Consider the following 19,275-nt stretch of genomic DNA (forward strand, 5'->3'; position numbering starts at 1 on the left):
TATGGGATTGTCTGTTCCATTAAATATGGTAAAACTTACCTATAAAACCATCTGGCATTGTTTATTTGGCAACGGATATAGGGATGGGTTGGGAGACTTTGGACTACTGATCTATTTTGTTGATGATTGATTTATTCAGATTTTCTATTCTTAAATCAATTTGTGCTCTTCTGGTAAATTGTAGGTTTTTACCTCAGCTTTCAATTTATTGACATAGAGCTGCTCAGTATTATAAATTGTATAGCATAAACAATGATATTCTTAATCTCTACTAAATCTCTAATTATGTCCCCTTTTGAATTTATTCAAAAAATTCTATTATTTGAAAAAATAATATTGTTTATTTATCCTATCTTCTCTTCAGTGTGGCTTGCTAGAAATGTATTTCATTGGCCTTCTCAAAGAATCAAGTTTGGATTCATTGATGAGTTATATTTTGGGGAGGCTGACTCTATTCACTTCCCAGGTTCTTGAAATGGATGCTTAGCTCATCCATTTGAAATAATTTTTAATAAGGGCATTTAATGCCATAAATTTCCTTCAATTTACCTGCAGTACTCAAGTATTTTTTATTTTATTTTTTAGACTTGCTTTTTATAATATTATCTGTTTTATTAACTTCATCTGTAAAAATGTTATTATTGGAATATAATTGTTTTTCAATGTTATGTTACTTTCTGCCATACAACAAAATGAATCAACCATATGTACACACATATCCCTTCCCTCCTGACCTCGCTCCCACCCCCCAAGTCAGGTTAATTTAAAGCGGTAGTTCTCAAGGTGTTGCATTAGCCAAGTTTTATCATGTATTTTTCTTTGCTGTTGTTGTTGTGCTCAGTCACTCAGCTGCATCTGACTCTTTGCGACCTTACGGACTGTAGCCCACCAGGCTCAATTGTCCATGGGATTTTCCAGGCAAGAATACTGGAGTGGGTTGCCATTTCCTCCTTCAGGGGATCTTCCCAACCTAGGGATTGAACCCACATCTCCTCTGTCTCCTGCATTGCAGGGAGACTCTTTACCACTGAGCCACCAGGAAAGCCCATTTTCTTTTTTATTCGTCCCATAATAGTCTGTAAATTTTATTTAAAGCACGAGTTATTCAGGAATGTGTTTTTAAGTATTCAAACATATGAGAATTTCTAATTTAATTAAGGTCTGATCAGAGAATGTCTATACTCTATAGTATAGAATGGTCTATACTATAGTAATTCATTAAAATATCTAGCCTGGTCAAATTTTTAAAAGTTTTATGTGTGTTTGAGAAGAGCGTGAATTCTCTATTTGTTAGGTGGAGGGTTTTTATGTACATAGGTATATAATATTATTCTCCAAAGAAGACATACAGATGGCCTATAAGCACATAAAAATATGTTCAATATTGCTAATGCAAATCAAAAATGAGAGAGAAGTGCCGTCAAAACTACAATTAGGTATCACCTAGCACTGGTCAGAATTGCCATCATCAAAAATTTTACAAATAACAGGGTATGGAGAAAAGTGAACCCTCCTACACTGTTAGTGGGAATGTTAAATAGGTACAGCTACTATGGAAAACAGTATGGTGGTTCCTTAAAAATCTAAAAATATAATTATTATATGATCCACTCCTGGGCATATATCCAGAAAAGACAAAACTCTAATTCGGAAAGACATGCATCCCAATGTTCATAGTACTATTTACAATAGCCAAGACACAGAAGCAACCTCAACATCCGTATCAACAGATGAATGGATAAAGAATATGGTGTACATATACAAAAGAATAGTACTCAGCCATAAAAAGAATGAAGTATTACGATTTACAGAAATATGGATTTACCTAGAGATTATCATACTAAGTAAAGTAAGTCATACAGAGAAAGACAGATATATGATATCACTTATATGTGAAATCTTTAAAAAATGATACAAATGAACTTATTTACAAAACAGAAATAGACTCACAGACATGGAAAACAAACTTACGGTCACCAAAGGAGAAAGCGGAGGAGGAATAAATTATGAGTTTGGGATTAACAGACACACACTACTGTATATAAAACAGATACACAACCAGGTCCTTATGGAGAGCATTCAAAATCTTGTAACAACCTATAAAGGAAGAAAATCTGAAAAAAAAAAAACCAATCATTTTTCTGTACACTTGAAACTAACACAACAGTGTAAATCAACTCTACTTTAATTTTAACAATATTGTTTAAATCTCTGTTCCCTGAAGATGATCCATTCCCACTGGAAAAGAAGTCCATATTGGCAAGTAATCTTAAACTGACTTTACAATAAATACACTCAAAGAAATAAAAAAAAAAAATCTAAAAAAAAACCCCAAAGCTTAAGAGACAAACACAGAAGATGTGAATTAAGTAAAGATGAATATGAAAAATAACTAAACAGAGAAACAAACATTTGATAAAAAAAAAATATTCAATGAGATACACTCTAGACAGAGAATGAATTCTTTTAGTTTTGTCAGAGCTTTAACTGACAAAATCATAAGACATTTAAAGTGTACATTGTGATGATCTAATATACACACACATTGTAAAGGGATTACTCTCATCCAGTTAATTAAGAATTATTGAATTGGAAGATTAAGGAATGCATGCAGAATACAGAATCTATTTTGAACTGTACTGTGGTAGTTTAAAATTGCAGCCACAGATTCTCTGAGATGCCTTCTATTAAGAGGAGGGTCTAGCCCCTGCATTCCTCCCATCTGGGCAGGTTTATTGCGTGCTTAGCGGGTCATTCATTGTCTGACTCTGCAACCCCACAGACTGTAGCTCGCCAGGGTCCTGCCTCCATGGGATTATCCAGGCAAGAATACTGGAGTGGGTTGCCATGTTCTCCTCCAGGGGATCTTCCCAACCCAGGGATCGAACCCACATCTCTTGCATCTCCTGCACTGCAGGCAGATTCTTTAGCGTCTGAGTCACCTGGGAAGCCCAAGTAAGGTCGAAGGGATACTATATGATTTCTGAGCCTAGATAATGAAAGTCTATATAGCTTTTGCCTCATTTTCTGCAACAGTCACTACTGGAGCTCTGAGTTGCCATTAAATAGTATGATTACCATGAGGAAATCATACTACATTATGAGGAAATTCAAACCTCACAGAGAAGTCATGTGTAGGCATCCCAGCTTATAGCTGCAGTAGAGTTCTGCGTTGCTCACTGTAGCCTAGATACGTGAACCAAAAAAACCCAGCTATTCAAATGATCACCAGCTGGTCACGTCTTCTGATCTGACACCCTGAACATCATGAAGCAGAGTCTAGCTATCCCTGAAGTATCTACCAAATTCCTATCACACAGAATCTTGGAGATTAATAAGGTGGTTATTGTTTTATGCCACCATGTTTTGGAAAGGTTTGTTTCACAGCAACACACAGAATACATGAAGCATGCTCTAATCAGTAGTTTTAGGAAGAGAATAAACAGTATGGTGGAAGTCATATTTGAAGAGACAGTATACACTGAGAATTTTCTAAAGTTCTTGAAATAAAAGCAGATGGTAAAGAATCTGCCTATAATGCAGGAGACCTGGCTTCAATCCCTATGTTGGGAAGATCCCCTAGAGAAGGAAAAGACAATCTACTCCAGTATTCTTGCCTGAAGAATCCCACGGACAGAGGAACCTGGTAGGCTATGGTCCATGGGGTCGCAAAGAGTTGGACACGGCTAAGCATGCACACACTTCAGTGTAGCCTCCAGGTAGATCTGGAAACCCCTTTGTCCAGAACTAGGTATCTCAGGACTCCTGACCCTCAGGGATACTGGAGAAGATAGCAGATCTGTCTGTTAGGCAGAAAAGCAGGCAGACTGGGTGCCCTGATTTCTCTTCTTCCTTTCACCACTGCAGACAGGCCGCGGCTTGCTTTGTTCGTTTTTTAAAAACTCTAGGTCAGGGTGGAAACCATTTGGAAGGTTTTCCCAAATCCCAGTTTCACAGTGAGCCTGACTAAGGTGCCATACCCTATATAGGATGCTGTTGATCCCCACTACTCTGAGGAATTCAAACTCCTAACCAACTTCTACTTGCTTCCAGACCTAGCAGACCATCAGGGCCACAGCTCTAGGTTCAGTAAACTAGTGGGGCTGCTTTTTCACTTCTGATACCTAGAGATGATTGTCTTGTGACTTAACCCAGAGACATTTTTTAATTTAAAAAAGAAAATGTTTCTGTGATTGGAGTTCTTGGAGAAGATGTGGACATTCAAAGGATTGCTCACAATACCATTTTGACTATTTTCCTCTGCCGTTCTGGATGTGAGGAATTCCGTGGTGTTGTTACCTTCTTTGGCTTTACTCAGTAATGGGGATTGAGCTTTCCTCTGTTCTCAAACGCCAGAAACATATTCAGAGTCTCTGTAAGTCTCCTCGGGATCCTGACTTGGGATGAAGGGAGGCAGAGTACAAAGTCCCTTTGTTTCTTGCTCCCCTCTCTGGTTTTCTGTATATATCAATTTGAAGAACTTTTAATATATTCTGATGCTGAAAGCCTTGCCCTTAAATCATCAGTCTTTGTCCCAGTTCTTCAGAATCTATGTGATTTTATAACCTGAAGTTTTAAAATCCTAGAGGGCAAGGGATAAAAGAAAATACTGGGGCTGGGGGGAGAAACTCCATAATTTACCACCTCATTATTATTCTATCAGAAAAAAGGTTTCCATCTCTGCCATTGTGCCCTGAAAGTCTCTCTTCCCATTTCTTCAGAAGCTGCATTTCCTATCTCCCCAGCCTCTCTTCTCTCTTATTTTTCTATCCTGGATCCTTTCTGCTGAAGGCTCTCACCTCTCTGTAAGACAAAACCTCTCCTAGCTCTCTTACTTTATAGACAAGCTTTTTGAAACCACTCAGGTATCTTCAGTTACATCTACATGTTGATGACTCCCAAATTTACAACTTTAGTCAGATTTCTCTCAAGTTCACCAGATCACAAGATCTCTCAACTCCAGACCACTCCAGTTCAACATGTCCTCAAAAATTCATTATCTTCACATCCACACATCACTCCAAACTATTTCTTCCCTTATGATTTCTATTTTCATCCAGTTTCTCAAGCAGAAACCTGGAGTCTCCTGGATTTCTTCCTCTCCAGTGCTCACATCCAAGAAGTGACCAAGTCCTGTCATTATGTTTCCACTTATGGATTATTTATGGCCAAGTGTTTATTACGTATCACTAGAACCATAACAGTATAACGAATTAAAGATGAGGTTAAGGTACTAAAATTAAAATAAAATTTAAGTGTCATTGGATTCAAAATAAAAATAGTTTTGGTAAAGTAAACATGATTAGTATTACCCAATAGAGCAGAAAGCTTAAAAGAATGAAAAACTTACATGAGAGTGTCAGATTTAATTAGACGGTTCCAAGTGATCTTAAAACCACCTGAGGGAAAAAAGAGAATTTTCAGCAGAGTGTCTAGTAGTTTTAACAACTGTTTGGACTGCACTACTCTGTACTTACATGGTGCTTTCACCATCACAGGCGTAAAAGGTAAGAGAAGGGTAATATTCTACATTGTACCTGCAGGCCAAATTCAAGTGATATATTTTGTTTTGGGGAATATCTACTTTTAAAATGGCAATATAAAGTTTCTCATGGTCTATACCAGCCTCAAAAAGGATCATTAAATGGAAAACATCTCAAACTTGTCAGACAGCAAGAATCAGAGATGTCCCATTCAGCAGATAGAGATCACTGGGTCTGAAAGTATATTTCAGAGGTTGCCAAGTTCCTTTCTTGTTTTTAATTTGGACTGGGGATCTAGTCATTTCTTAGAGTCTCACAGAAAGTAGATTCTAATAGGTAAGTGTCTAACAACTGTTACTCCTACCAGCTAGTGTGGTTCTTTGCTCATCCATCTCTTCTTTCGCTTCCTCTAGACTTTATAGTTTTCCTTTTCTCTTTCCGTGATCTTCTTTCTCAATTCAGTTTTCCTCCCTATCTTTCTTTTTCCCACTAGGAAAAAAAAAAAAAAGAGCAAAGCAAATGTTGCGTTTCCTGACTGGTCACATTCCAGAGAAATGAGGAAATGCAGCTTGTTATCCAACTGGGAGGGGCCAGGTGTGACCTAAAGTCGAGGGATGAGAAAAGAATTTTAAAGAGAAGGCAAAAAGGTTCAGTAAAGGTTTAACGGTAGGCTTTTATTGTATAGAATGATCCTTTGTGAATCCCATCTAGGGCATTTCATCCTTCTCAGGCTGTGATGGTTCCCAGTAGATCCAGAATTACCAAAGAAGGTCGCAATGATACATTCAAAGATGATCACCCTCATCAACTTTTGTACAAAAGTATCAGTACCTGATATTGTGTTACAGTGAGCCTTAGGACATGTCTTTGGGAATGGCCTCTAATAAGGTTTTTTTTTTTAATCACCAGTATGCAAAAAGCTATTACATTTATTTTTAACTCCACATTACTTAGGCTTCTGTAACTTGGCAGATAGTCCAGACATTCTTTAAAAACAATGACAAACAATGAAACTCCTAGCAACAATAGCAACCACCACAACAATAAAATCTACTTTACTTTTTGGTTGGTGGGAGATCAATAAAAGCCTCCCATAAATAATCTGCCTCACAGAAATAACTTCTCTTAGTATTGTGTTTTTGGCCATTTTCTGTGCAAGTCTATGTCATAGTTAGACTTTACATCTACTTAGTATATAACTTATATAAGCTATATTAACCTAATATAACTGTGACATAGAATTACAAAGTTTGCATCCTTCAGCCATATTTTAGTCTAGAATACTTTTACCTGTGGTTTGCCATCACTCTATTGGTAGCTGAATTGTGAATATTCCTCTTCCTTCTGGGAAATAGAATTTGAAAAAGTTAACTCTGCAAAACCTCATTCTGAAAGACTTTAAAGCTGACTGGAACACTTAAGGACCATTTGATTGCATGTCTGTCTGCACATGATCTCAAGATGGAATGGTTCCAAAGACCTCTAAAAGTTTTATCACTGTATACTACAACTGCCCCATAATTCTCCTCTAAGCTTTAAACACTTGAGAGCAAGACTGTATTGTTCACATTTGCACTCCAGTGACTAGCATATGACCCAACACAGAAAATTCTCAATATGTTTTTGAGGACTGAGTGAATGAAAAAACTGAATAAATAATTAAACACTAAAAGTCTAGAGGATCCATAACTCATTAAGCTTTCTCCTTAGTATTAAATACATCCAGATTAAGAGAGAAGTAAAGGATTGGTTTAGATTTGTCTTTAAAGAGCAGAGAAAGATAGAAAGATAGGATCATTAGTTGAACACTCCCTATGGACTCTAACATCTTTACCTAAAATTCCTATTGCACTTTAATGCTACAATATAGCTGTCCAACGAATACTTACAGAAAAAGGACTTCAACTTCGCTTTCTACAAGCTGATTGCCTTCTGTAACATCTAGGCCACTGCTGCCTATATTTTGGAAATGCTGGTATTCCAAGAGTTAGCATGCCTTATAGGTTTACCACAGGGTTATTTTTCAAGAAGAACTCAACCTTTGAACATCTTCTTGGACAAAGGGTCGGATCACTTTGGATACCATAAAGGAAAGCTCACAGCCACTGGCTGAGAGGGAGCAAGACAATGGGAGAGGGAGCCAGAGAGCCTTCCAGAAATGTCAGTTTGAAAGAGGGCAGGGAAAGCACCAACAGGTGGCTTTGCTCCTTATAAGCCTCCTTATCCTCTTCAGTTTTGACAGATCTTGGATCTCATCTCATGCAAATATAAAACTCCTAATGAACTGAGACATCCTCTGTAAGTAGATGAAAGCTGTTTTCTCTCTTGGCAGTTTATACTTGGCCACGTGATACAACTGGTCATAGAGTTTCAAGGCAGCGTGCTGTGTACCTCTCTCTCTCCAAATGCAATTTTACAACATTATTTTTTTTAATCTACATTATTTAGAATGTGAAGCTGAGTATGTGAAGCTCTGACTCACCTTATGTGTGTAACAAGAGCAGTACCACCTGCTGAGTGCCTGCTCAGTGCCGGACATTGCTAGGTGCGTTACCTAGCTGTCAGGCCGCTAGTTGTTTAGTCACTAAGTTGTTTCCAACTCTCTTGCAACCCTGTGGACTGTGGCCCACAAGGCTTCTCTGTACATGGGATTTTCGTGGCAAGAATACCAGAGTGGGTTGCCATTTCCTTCTCCAGGGATCTCCTTGACCCAGGGATCAAACCCGCATTCCCTGCATTGTAGGCAGATTCTTTACCACTGAGCCACCATGAACTTAGATAACATGTCTGCCTCTAGAAATATAGCTTAAATATATTATAAATATCTCATTTACTTTGAAATTGCATATGACCCTCTCCTTAGGAAACATTCATTAAATTTATTTAGCCCTATCCTATTACAGGAGAAAAAAATAACAATAATGCCAGAATTTATAAACATCTTTCCAGTGAGCAATACAAAGACCACTGAGTTTTCTGTTCTACACTCTGACTCAATTTTCTTTCTGAATTTTTAAATCTAATTTTTCTATCCTATTTCCAACCTAGCTGATTGCCTGTCTTCTCTTCTGCCATCTTCCCCAGAAGTGCACTTTTCTTTTGTCACACAATAAGAGGATTAACTGGTTCCCTTATCCCCAAATTAGAAAATATAAAAGTTAAATAAAAGTAATTTGAACAATGAAGACCTTTTTCCTACATTGAAGTATGAGACTTTGCTGTTAGATAATTGATGAGTTATCCATACCTTGTAAGTGTGCTCTTTACTGGCTGCCTAAGTAAATTACATTTAATAGTAATTTCTCAGACAGACTGAAGGCCCAGAAAATTTCTTCTCTTATTGCTTAGTAATGCTTCTCTTATTGCTTAGACTTCGATATTCCATAGAAAGGTGGTCAGGAATTTTAAGCATTTATATGAAAAATCAGGGTCCAAATTTCAAAATTTTCCCAAGATTGATTGATTCTACAAACATTTATGAGCATCCTTGTATCAGCATCCTTGCTTGGGTAGTAATAAACAGCAGCAAGCAAAAAACAGGTAGTGTCTGCACTAACAGAGTTTATAGCCAACTGGAGGCAACAGACATTGAATGAAGAATTACAAATATGACAAATGCCATGAAGAAGATGGGCAGGGTGCTATGGGAGTATGTAGTAGGTGTAGCTAATCTAGCTTGATGGGGTGTGGGGCAGAGAAGACTTTTCCAAAGATGTTCCAGTTTAGGCTTGAAGCTTAAGAAGGGAGAAAAGTTACATAAATAAGGAAACAGCTGGTGTAAAGGCTCTGAGTAGAAAAGAATACCACTTATTTAAGGACCTAAGGGAAGGTCACTGGGGCTAAAGTGCTGACTTCAGGAAATGTTAGAGAAAAGGCAGGCAAGGACCAGATCATGTAGGCCATCCTAAGGACTGGGGACTTTACTCTAAGAGTGATGGAAAGCCAATGGAAAATTCAAGTCAAGAATTTAAAATAAAAACTTTAAAGATTAATATGGCTAAAATATAGACTATAAGAATACATAAATTCACTAATTTCTTCTGGAACATGCTCTCATATCTCGTAATCCAATGATATTAAGAATTTTTATAAATGTGAGACAAACTATCTAGGTTTATAACATGTAGAATTTTTCTGTGAATAGAAAAGATCCTAGGATAGTTAAGCAAAGCAGAACAGTACTTGGGTACCTATCGATAGTAAGCCTTGAAGTAACAAATGCATATCGTGAGTTGCTTTGCTTTTCATCTATATCACATTTTAACTTCAACTGAAAATGGAAGTGGTAAAATAATAAAGGTAGGGAAAAGAGGACAGTGTGCATGTATGTATGAGCCTGTGTGCACACATGTGGTTTCCTATGGTTTTGAAGAGCAGATTTATGACAGCATCAGTTTCACATTCTCTGTGCTCAAAAATAGTTGTCTATGCTCCAGATATAAGGAAAGAGGTGACTATAAAATAGTGAAAAAATTGTTTTCCTTTTATTTGGGTGTTTTAAGAAAAAAAAAAAGGCAGCTTCTGGGTAATACAACATATTTTGAGAAGAAATACATTAATTTTAGACTAGGGACCCCATCCTGGTTTTCGTAGTACTGTTCTTGGAGTAGTATAAAGGCCTTTGGACAACATAAAGTACAAGAGGCCAAGGTTTTATTTTTCTTTAATACTCTTCAGTGTTCCCTATGGGCATTTCTTCCTGTCTTCTCCAGATGGTCTACATCCATTAAAACAGGAGATAGGATTTTAAGGTGTAGTTCTTTACCAGAAGTGTTTTCTTACTGGAAGTTAAGAGAAGCTCTTGAAGATTAATAAGGTTTCCTTTGGGAATTATTAGGAGAGTGGAGAAGGAGAGAGAGCAAGCTCTGACTACCACTGTCATCTCACTGTCTCCCAAACCAGAAGTTTCTTCTCTTAAATCTTGAACTGCAATGCTTCCTGACTGTTCCAGAGGCTCAAGGACTATTCACAGTGTTTGAGAAATAAATGAACTGTTTGAGAAAGGCTGCCAACCCTTGATCTAAGAAATCTTGAGCAACCAGCAACCTGAGTTTAATCAACTTGTATCCAACTCATTATTTGAAGAGAACGAATTACTCACTTGATTGAATCACTTAGTTCCATGTCTGAGGTGTGGTACTGAAGAGAACACAGGCCAGCTTCCTATATGTTGTGTCCTTGAGTACTGCAATTGATAAATCACTCTCATCAAAATAGAAACACATTTATGAAGTATCTATTGTACACATGATTTGTAAACAATCAGAATATGTAGGTTAATTATCAAAATAAATTAGTACTTGTTAAGGGTTCATGGAACAGGTGAGATGTGTATTATTAGTAAAAGGGAGGAGGTTTCCTATATATTAATTATCAGATTACCAAAACTCTGAGTAAACTCAATAGCAATGTTAAGAGTAGCTTCTTAGCAAGTACTTGGTGTCTGGTTGAAAACTGGCCACTCTATTTACTTGGGCAGAAGTGTGGCTATATTAAGCTGTTTTTAGTGGTAAAAGGTTTGTGTTTTTTTAAAGTTTCAACCCTCTGGAATCTGACTCACGTTGTCCTGATACTGTATTCTTTTCTGTAATCAGACTCGAGGACAAAGAAATCAATCTTCTAGCACTGAATGAGAATAAGTTTGGGTGTGTGGTCAGATTTATGAGTGTTAGAGACAAAGACTGGATGACCAATTAAAAAAAAAATAATTTTATGCTGCAGTAGTTCTATATTACTAGTTTTAGCTTGATAAAAGAGCAACAGGTCAAAAAAATTAACATTCATCAAATGCCAGTGTTGTATGCTAGGCACTCATATATTCATGTAAGTAAAACATAAAAGTCACTCAGTTGTGTTCAACTCTTTGTGACCCCATGGACGATACAGTCCATGGAATTCTCCAGGCTAGAATACTGGAGTGGGCAGCTGTTCCTTTTGCCAGGGGATCTTCCCAACCCAGAGACTGAACCCAGGTCTCTCACATTACAGGTGGATTCTTTACCAGCTGAGCCACCATATATGCATACAGTTATCATTAAAGTTCACAGAAAGCCTGTGATAGGTAATGTTTCCTTTAATCAAGGAATAAAGTGAAGTTTGAGAGACTAAGATGGCAGACTTCGGATGCACTCAGATCCGCTAACTTTTTTTTTTCCCATAAAATCACTTAGGCATAAAGTGAAAAACTTAAGATCAGGTAGGATGAAACAAAATGAAACAGCTTGTCTTCTCTAATTTCTTTTAGTTTCGATGTAACCTTTTCCAGCAGGGGGAACAAGGTGAATAATATTGCAGGAAGATGGTTGTATTCTACAAACCTGTTGACGGGGGCCAGTAGAAAGAAATGAAATTGGAAAATGTACATTAAGCAATATATAAACTTGGATCATAATTTTTCTGAATCCCACTGACTTTAAAGTTACTTTCAAGATGGGTATCAATGTTCTATAAACTGTAAAATGTAAATATTACTATTCTATCTGGTTTGTAGACACTAAAGCTACTGAAGAGTCTTGAAAAATTCTTAGGAAAACTGCTATAAAATACAAACATGGCTTATATGTCTGAACTTCATCAGCACACTTAAAGCACTTTCTTCTTACCTTAACTGCCACACCCATAATATTGCATCCAAATCACATCTCTATTCTCTGGTATCTCTACCAAAAGGTGGGCTCCTCCCAGACAAGGAACATGTCTCTTCCACAGTGGTATCCATAGTAACCTGGACAACGTCTGAAATATAATAAATGCTCAGTAATGTTTATTAAACAAACAACACAACAAAAAGATTCATTTTTCCGATCCCAGTTTTCAAAACGAGAAGATCCTAATATTTTTCTAGATTGCTTGTTAGGTGTCATGATATGTGCCCATATACTGTTGACTGGACATAGGAGACATGGACATAAATGGTGTTATTATGGTAATTACTAAGGGGGTGGTTATTTTACATAATATAAAATTTTTATTCTAAGATCTTTTAAAAAATCTAACCAATAAATTTCAGAAAGGAAATCTATGGTATTTTAGGTACTGTGTGCCTATGTGCTCAGTCGCTTCAGACTCTGCGACCCTATGGACTGTAGACCGCCAGGCTCCTCTGTCCATAGTATTCTCCAGGCAAGAATACTAAAGTGGGTTGCTATTTATTCCCTCCTCCAGGAGATCTTCCCGACCCACGGATCAAAGCCATGTCTCTTATGTCTCCTGCACTGGCAGGCAGATTCTTTACCGCTGAGCCACCGAGGAAACCCATTTTCGGTACTGTGTAGCAGTAATCTCCATCCTTGGGCTCGCAGGTTGAAGAAAAGTCGGATTCTAAACCAGAGATGAGAACAATCTTTCACTAGGTGTCTCTCTTTCCCATGAGCGGGCGGCCTCTCGGTGGGAGGAGGGACGATAGGGGGCATTGTACAGCCGCAATCAAACCGCGTGTCACACCACATCACAGTAGACGCTTGCAGCACAAGGGGGCATAGTTCAGTTTCTATTTTGTTAATGATAATCTGTCCTTGGGACTTAATTTCAAGCAGCTTGCACTTTCATTTCCTCCAAATTTACACATAAACATTGGTCCAGTCTCTTAATAGGTGAGGTGCGGTATCGAACGGATTTTGACAGTGCCTCTTCACCCAGCATTAAAGAATCAGGTGTCCCAACCGAGTCAAAAGAAAATAGCCCCTTAAAATTCTGATTTTAACCGTGAAACGAGGCCGGCATTCCTGGAGGGCTTTATCCGTTACACATCCTAAAGTACTTTGGGACAGCTCCATAATACCAATGGAAAATATAATTTGTAAAATGCTAAATAATTCTTTCAAATCACTAGGATGACAACTTCCCCAGCTACTTATCACACTTCATATTATGAAGAACCCATTCGTTACTGTGCTTTTTTTTTTTTTTTTTTTTGCCTCAAACCTGAGATAAAATAAACATAATAATCATTCAAAAAGATTGGGTCTAAGAATGAAAATCCATTTCCTAGAAACCTTTCATTGGAACTTCGCGCAAGTATCTGTTTTTCTTGACACCATCTTACCCAATGCTTTCCTCTCCAACCCAAAAGATACACAGTGACGAGTTCTAAAACACTGCAGACAGACAAGAGAAGAAGGAAATTTGAAGAGGAGCAAGGAAATGGGACGTCTGCTTTTGATTAGCAACGGGGACTCCCACTGGGGGGAGGGGTGCCTCTCAGAGGGATGGCGGCCCTGAACTTCGCACCGTGTCCCCTGCCCTAAGTGCTGGAAAAACCACTTGTCAGCCTTCCAAGATGAGTTCCCACCCCCACTCCGACCTCCTCGTGGCAGGAGATGGCTCGTGAAGGCCGCGCGGGGAACTCCCGAGGAGGCTCCGTCGCCGAGTGCCATTGTGGGGTGGGGTCTGGGGGATTTCTGTGAGGGGCCGACCCGCTGGGGAGTCAGATGTCCCAGTCGGCAGAAAAGGGATCTCGGCAGTCGTGTGCCGTTCTCCTCCCTCAGGGACCCCGTCCTGGCGGGACCCCGCCTCCCAGAGCCCTCCCGGTGATGGGGAAACCCCTGGCCCGCCTCGCAGCCTAGCGCCGCCGCCTCGCCCAGTCGGCTCCAGCCCGCCGCCCACCAGCCTTCAGGCCCGGCATCTTCTTCGTAGGCCCGGCCCTCCCCGCGTCCGTCACGGAGAGGAAAACTATGGAGGCGGTTCCCGCCCGTAGGCGGGTGGAAAAGCCCACGGTGAATGCCTCGGGGTCTCCCCCATCGCTGCGGGAAAGGGAAAGGGAGGAGAAAATCAACCTCACTGCCCAGGAGAACTATCCGGATTCCCAACCTGGGGGAGGCCTTTAAGATGGAAGGGAAGCCGAGGGGAAACCCTAGGCACTTTTCGGGGAATCCACTAAGCCAAGGGAGGGTCATTCAGCCTCACACATTGGTTACTATGACAATACAGCTACAGCCTCCAGTTGCCTTGGCAGCTGCTTATCCAATCCGATTGGTTTCTTTTCTCTCCATCCCTGGGCTCCACCCTAACCCCTACAATAGTGTCCCTGCGTGCAGAGGGAGGGGCCCCAGAAAAGAGGAGGGGGTCCTTAGCGTCACTCTAGGGCGCGAGGGCGGACCAGAGACGAGGGACTGGGGGGCCGGAACTGTAAGAGGAAGAGGCGGCGTTTCCGGTCGGGAAGAGTGGAGGAGTGGAAAAAAGGAAGAGCGAAATCTGACGGAGTGGAAAGACGGGGGAAGACTTTGAGTGTAACTCCCGATTGATTTGGGCTCGATGTTCCCGGTGAGGCTGGGGTTGCCCCCTCGCGCGGGAGGAGAGAGGTGGGTTGGCCGGAAGCCACCAAGCGCCTCCAGTGGGCCACTCAGCAGCCGCACAAGCGCCGCACGGCTAACTGATCCCAAGAGGGAGCGCTACAGAGAGGCGGAAGTCACCCGGAGGGACCGGCGCCGCTGAAATCTCGCGAGAGACACCCCCCCCCCCGCACTTCCTTCCTCTGCTGTCCCTCTTTCCCCCGCCCCCATCCCTACTCCCTTTCCCTCCCCCCTTCCCGGGTCGGAGTGTCCCTGCGCCCCAAGGGCCGGAGCAGCAGCGAGAGCAGCTTTCCCCGCTCCCTCCCCCCTCGCCTCACTCACCCCCACCCCCGCCGAGCGAGGAGGAGCCGGAGGAGAGGAAGATGGCGGCGGCCGCCAGCACCCGTGGTGCCGCGGGGCCGCTCCGAGGAGCCTGAGAGACGCGCAGAGGCTTCGCGGGAAGACGCGGCGGCGGAGGATGAGCCTGCAGAGCGCGCAGTATCTCCGGTGAGTGTGGAGGCCGGCCCTGTACTGAGTGGGGGAGCGGGCCGAAGGTTGGGGGCATGGAGCAACAGACACAGAGGTGGTACGTCCGGGGTGGCGGGGGAGTTGCTGTGTCCTCTCTTTTCCCGGCTGGGAGGCGGGGGCTGCGGGAGGCTCGGCGGGAGGGGGCGGAGCGGGCACACACTTGGGTGCCTACCCCCCTCCGCGGGCCGGGCTGAGTTCCCGCGGAGCTGGCTGGTCCCGGTGCGGGGAGGGAGGTTAGGGAAGCGTGAGAATGTGTATGTGTGCGCGCGCCCGGGGTCGCGGGCTCGCTGGCGAGTCGGGGCGGGGAGGCGCCCGGGGAGGCGGCGGCGACCCCGAATGGAGGTGGGTGTGGAGAAGTCTGATGTGTGGAGGAGTCTGATCCCGGTGGCGGGGAAACGTGGTGTGGTTGTGGAATTGGCTGGAGCGATGCCTGGGGAAAAGGCCAGGTGGAAGTCTGCACACCTGGGGTGTGTGGGGAGGCCGGGGAGGGAGGCCTAGAGGAGGGGGAGGCCGCCGGAAACTGGAGTTTGTTCATCGTTCTGGGGTTGAAAGTACTGAGAAACAATGTCATCTGTAGTTGGTTGGTGGGGTAGGGGTAGGGGGCATAAAGAAGGGAATGGATGAGGAAGTGAGGAAACAGAGAGGTACTACGGCCGGGGTTGGATTCCCCAGAAGAAACTGGGTTAGAATTCGTCGGAAGATACCATTCGGAGAGTCGTGTAGATCCATTAAGAGTGGTGTAAAGAACTTGTATGTCGAGGTAGAGTGACGCATGGGTGCAGAGTGTGAGAGAGTGTGATGTGTATCAGGGGAGGGTTAAGGGGGCGATTAATACACAGTGGAGAAGGAAGATGCAGATTGGAATCAAGTAAATGGTATCGAGAGCGTATTGCACCGGCTGTTGTGCAGCTTGGAAGGTTCCATGGAAGCAGAATAAGAACTTGAAGGTAGAGATAAATGGGGGTCAAGATCCTGATGGCACAGGAAAAGAAGATTGTTAAGAGCCTAGAACTAAGTGGGGAGTTGCCACTGCTTAGAAAAGGGGAAGGACGACCCTGAAACAGGTCATTTTGTCTTTTAGTAGCAGAACTAAGAATTGCAAGCTTATGGTAAAATGATTTTAAAAGTGGTTTCATACCTCGTGGAGGAGGGAATTGGATGGGGTAGTAGTCTGAAAGGAGCAGAAAAGTCATTTTAGCCATTTAGTGAAGTGAAAGTATTGGTGTGTGAGTGGATCCCTGCAAGAGAAGGTTTATAGTTAAGTGCTACATGAGGGTAGCTATTCTACTTTTGAAGGTAGTAATCGTTTTATTAAGCAGTGTGTGTAGAGGAGAGAAGGATGAGATCTTTCAAGTATGGTGGAATACCTGGGTTTAACTGACAGCATGTATGCCCAATGACTGCGTGGTAGGTAGGTGGAATCGTTGGGATATTTCAAGGTCCTTTTTCTCTTTTGTTATCCCTTTGTTGTTTAACATATCAGATAAGCTTAATAAATACAACTACGGTGAAGATGTATGATAGATGCTGTAGAGGAGAGATATGGAAACTGTCAGGACAGTCCTTAATTTTAAGGAATTTGCAAGTTAGTATATATTAGGCAAGTAAACTATGGTAAGGATCATAGAAGATACCAAGTGTATGAGTCCAAAAGCAGATTACAGGAGCAGTTGGGGTGAATCAGGAAAAGCTTCCTTTATTTCCTCATTCATACACATGATTCATCAGTCATTTTGGTGATCACCTATATGGGAGGCATTGTACTGAGTACTAAGACTGAAGGTAAGACTCCACCCTCCTCTTACAGAGTTTGCAGTTTGCTAGGCTTCAAGGAGAAAACAGCACTTAAATTGGACCTTAAGGATAAACAGTATTCTGAGAAGTGTGGATTGCGAAGGAGGAATCCGTATGAAGGAAACTGAGCAGAGATACATAGAAAGGAGGATTGGGCTCTGGGGGAAGTATTCAGTTCAGTTAAACATAAGTATAAGGTGATGCAGCTGGAAAAACTTAACAGTTTCATAGATTAAGTTTGACCCCTTCTTTTTACAGATGAAGAGAGCATAACCCCCAAAAGTTAAAATTATTGAGGATCATACAGTTGGTTTGTGGAAGCAAAAACTCAAATATAGGTCTTCTGACTCTAGACCAACTATGCTGTGTGTAGCATGTCCCAATTCACCCATTCTTCCCACGAATACGTCTTGAGAGATTGCTGTATTCTAGGCACTGAGGATTCAGTGGTAGACGATTAACAGTGAACATGGGAAAGTATTTTCTGATGGAAGGTTGCAACAAATAAACATAGGAACAGATAAATATGTTTACCAGGTGGTGATAAGTACTAGCAAGAAAAATAAAGTAAGACAGGGATGTGCTGTTTTATATAGATAGGGTGATCAGGGAAAGTCTATTTGATTAGGTGCCCATAGAGAAAAATCTTGAATACTTTGACCTATAGTGTGTGGGTAAAATGAGTGGACAATGGGGAATCTGAGACCGTTTGTTTAGAAGGGAAATCACATGTTCATAGCTTTGTATTAGAAAGGTACATCTGTGTGGTGGGCAGTTAAGGACCAGAAATAAGGTGGTGTCAGTGATACTAGAAAGGTATGATGAAAAGCAGATCAGGAGAGTGGTGGTATTTTTTTTTAAATGATGATGACTGATGTTTGAAAAGCCCAGTTTTTTAAAATATTTATTTATTTGGCTGCACTTGGTCTTTGTTTCGATCTTGTTCCCTGACCAGAGATCTAACCCAGGCTCTCTGCAATGGGAGCTTGGAGTCTTAGCCGCTGGACCACCAAGGAAGTTCTTTGATGGTATTTTTAATGGGAAGATCAGTTGGCTTTGAGAGGCTTCTATGTTAAAGTATCTTGTGTTTTTAAAGTTAGCATGGTAAGGAAGACTTATCCTTGGGTTGTGAAATCAATAGTAGACACCTGGCAATGAATTTAGTTTTTTAAAGAAGGGAGAAAAGAATAAGAGTGAACACATGTTTAAATAGCCTAAATTTCCCAGCTAAAGTTGAACAGGCAAAATTGAATAGGCGTAGGACCTGGAATCACATAAAGATTCCTGAAAGCCAACCTTTTCTCAGCCTTGCTCATCTGTCTTAAGTAAATAAAAGCAAATCTTAGGGCTAATAGTCAACAGAGATGGGAAGAGGTGATAAGACTTGCACCAGCCAGAATTTCTCTCTTTCTCTTCTTTAGATACTCGCTCCTTTTGAAGTGTGCTATATAACTAGTGGTTACCAGTGGGGACAGAGTGGGATGCAGTATAGGGGTGGAAGAGTGGGAGGTATGAACTATTGGGTGTAAGAGACTCAAGGATGTACTGTACAACACGGGGAATATAGCCAGTATTTTGTAATTACTGTAAATGGGCAGTAACCTTTAAACATTGTATTAAAAATTAAAATCTGCTGTGAGAGTCTAGAGAATGTCTTCAGGGAAGCATTATATTCACTTTCTTTCCTTTGATGAATATGGAACCATTGGTTTTTATAGACAACTTGGGGAGGATGCTGAGTGAGTGTGGTTGTGGGTATAGCAGTTATTCTTTGTGACTTTCATTTTAGGAACACTGTTGTTGTCTACCTTTGTCAGTGGTGTAAGACCATGACTGGGCAGTCTTTAGACTGTACAGCTACAGATCTTCCTCATGTAGATGAAAATTAGTTTTGTCTCAGCTGAGTTAATTCGTCAGTAAGTGAGCTGGGGTGTCCGGTGTTGAAATGGGTGGTGGCAAATCAGGGAATAAGGTGGCAGTTTCGAAAGAGTGAGAAGTGAGGATATGAGGTAAGAAGCCTCAGTAAGGCAAAGAGAGGGAAGTCAGCATCACGGGGACTGAATTAGTCTTGAGTTGTAGAAATAGCATGCAGATGAAAGGAAAGATAAGCCTATCCTCTGTATGGGTGATGTTCTGGGCAAGAAACAATGATGACTCTTGTTGTTAAAAGGGGAAGGGGTGTCACTTTTTAAAATAGACCA

At 41.3% G+C, this 19,275-nt stretch overlaps 2 protein-coding genes across 12 annotated transcripts in view; one reads left to right on the forward strand and one right to left on the reverse strand.

Annotated features, from left to right (window-relative positions):
• The window catches only part of NMNAT2 (nicotinamide nucleotide adenylyltransferase 2), a 209,154-nt gene extending 193,922 nt beyond the window's left edge, over nt 1-15,232 (reverse strand). Inside the window, exons 1-4 of one of the 6 annotated variants that reach the window (XM_043923724.1) lie at nt 15,095-15,232; nt 12,086-12,218; nt 10,585-10,668; nt 6,774-6,827 (exon numbers count right to left, since the gene is read on the reverse strand). In XM_043923724.1, the coding sequence (XP_043779659.1) occupies nt 6,774-6,827; nt 10,585-10,607 (77 nt within the window). In that variant the 5' untranslated portion in view covers nt 10,608-10,668; nt 12,086-12,218; nt 15,095-15,232. Of the gene's footprint in view, nt 1-5,350; nt 6,085-6,773; nt 6,828-10,584; nt 10,669-12,085; nt 12,219-13,785; nt 13,808-15,094 lie in introns of those variants that run through there. The other 5 variants (XM_043923725.1, XM_043923726.1, XM_043923728.1 and 2 more) reach the window with 5 other exon arrangements.
• Nucleotides 15,137-19,275, forward strand: part of SMG7 (SMG7 nonsense mediated mRNA decay factor) — a 78,283-nt gene continuing 74,144 nt past the window's right edge. For 5 of the 6 annotated variants that reach the window (XM_043923705.1, XM_043923713.1, XM_043923710.1 and 2 more), the window contains exon 1: nt 15,142-15,259. In XM_043923705.1, coding sequence (XP_043779640.1) covers nt 15,231-15,259 — 29 coding nt within the window. In that variant the 5' untranslated portion in view covers nt 15,142-15,230. Of the gene's footprint in view, nt 15,260-19,275 lie in introns of all 6 variants that reach the window. The other variant, XM_043923715.1, reaches the window with a different exon arrangement.

Source organism: Cervus elaphus, chromosome 14 (assembly GCF_910594005.1).
Source record: "Cervus elaphus chromosome 14, mCerEla1.1, whole genome shotgun sequence".
Lineage (NCBI taxonomy): Eukaryota > Metazoa > Chordata > Mammalia > Artiodactyla > Cervidae > Cervus > Cervus elaphus.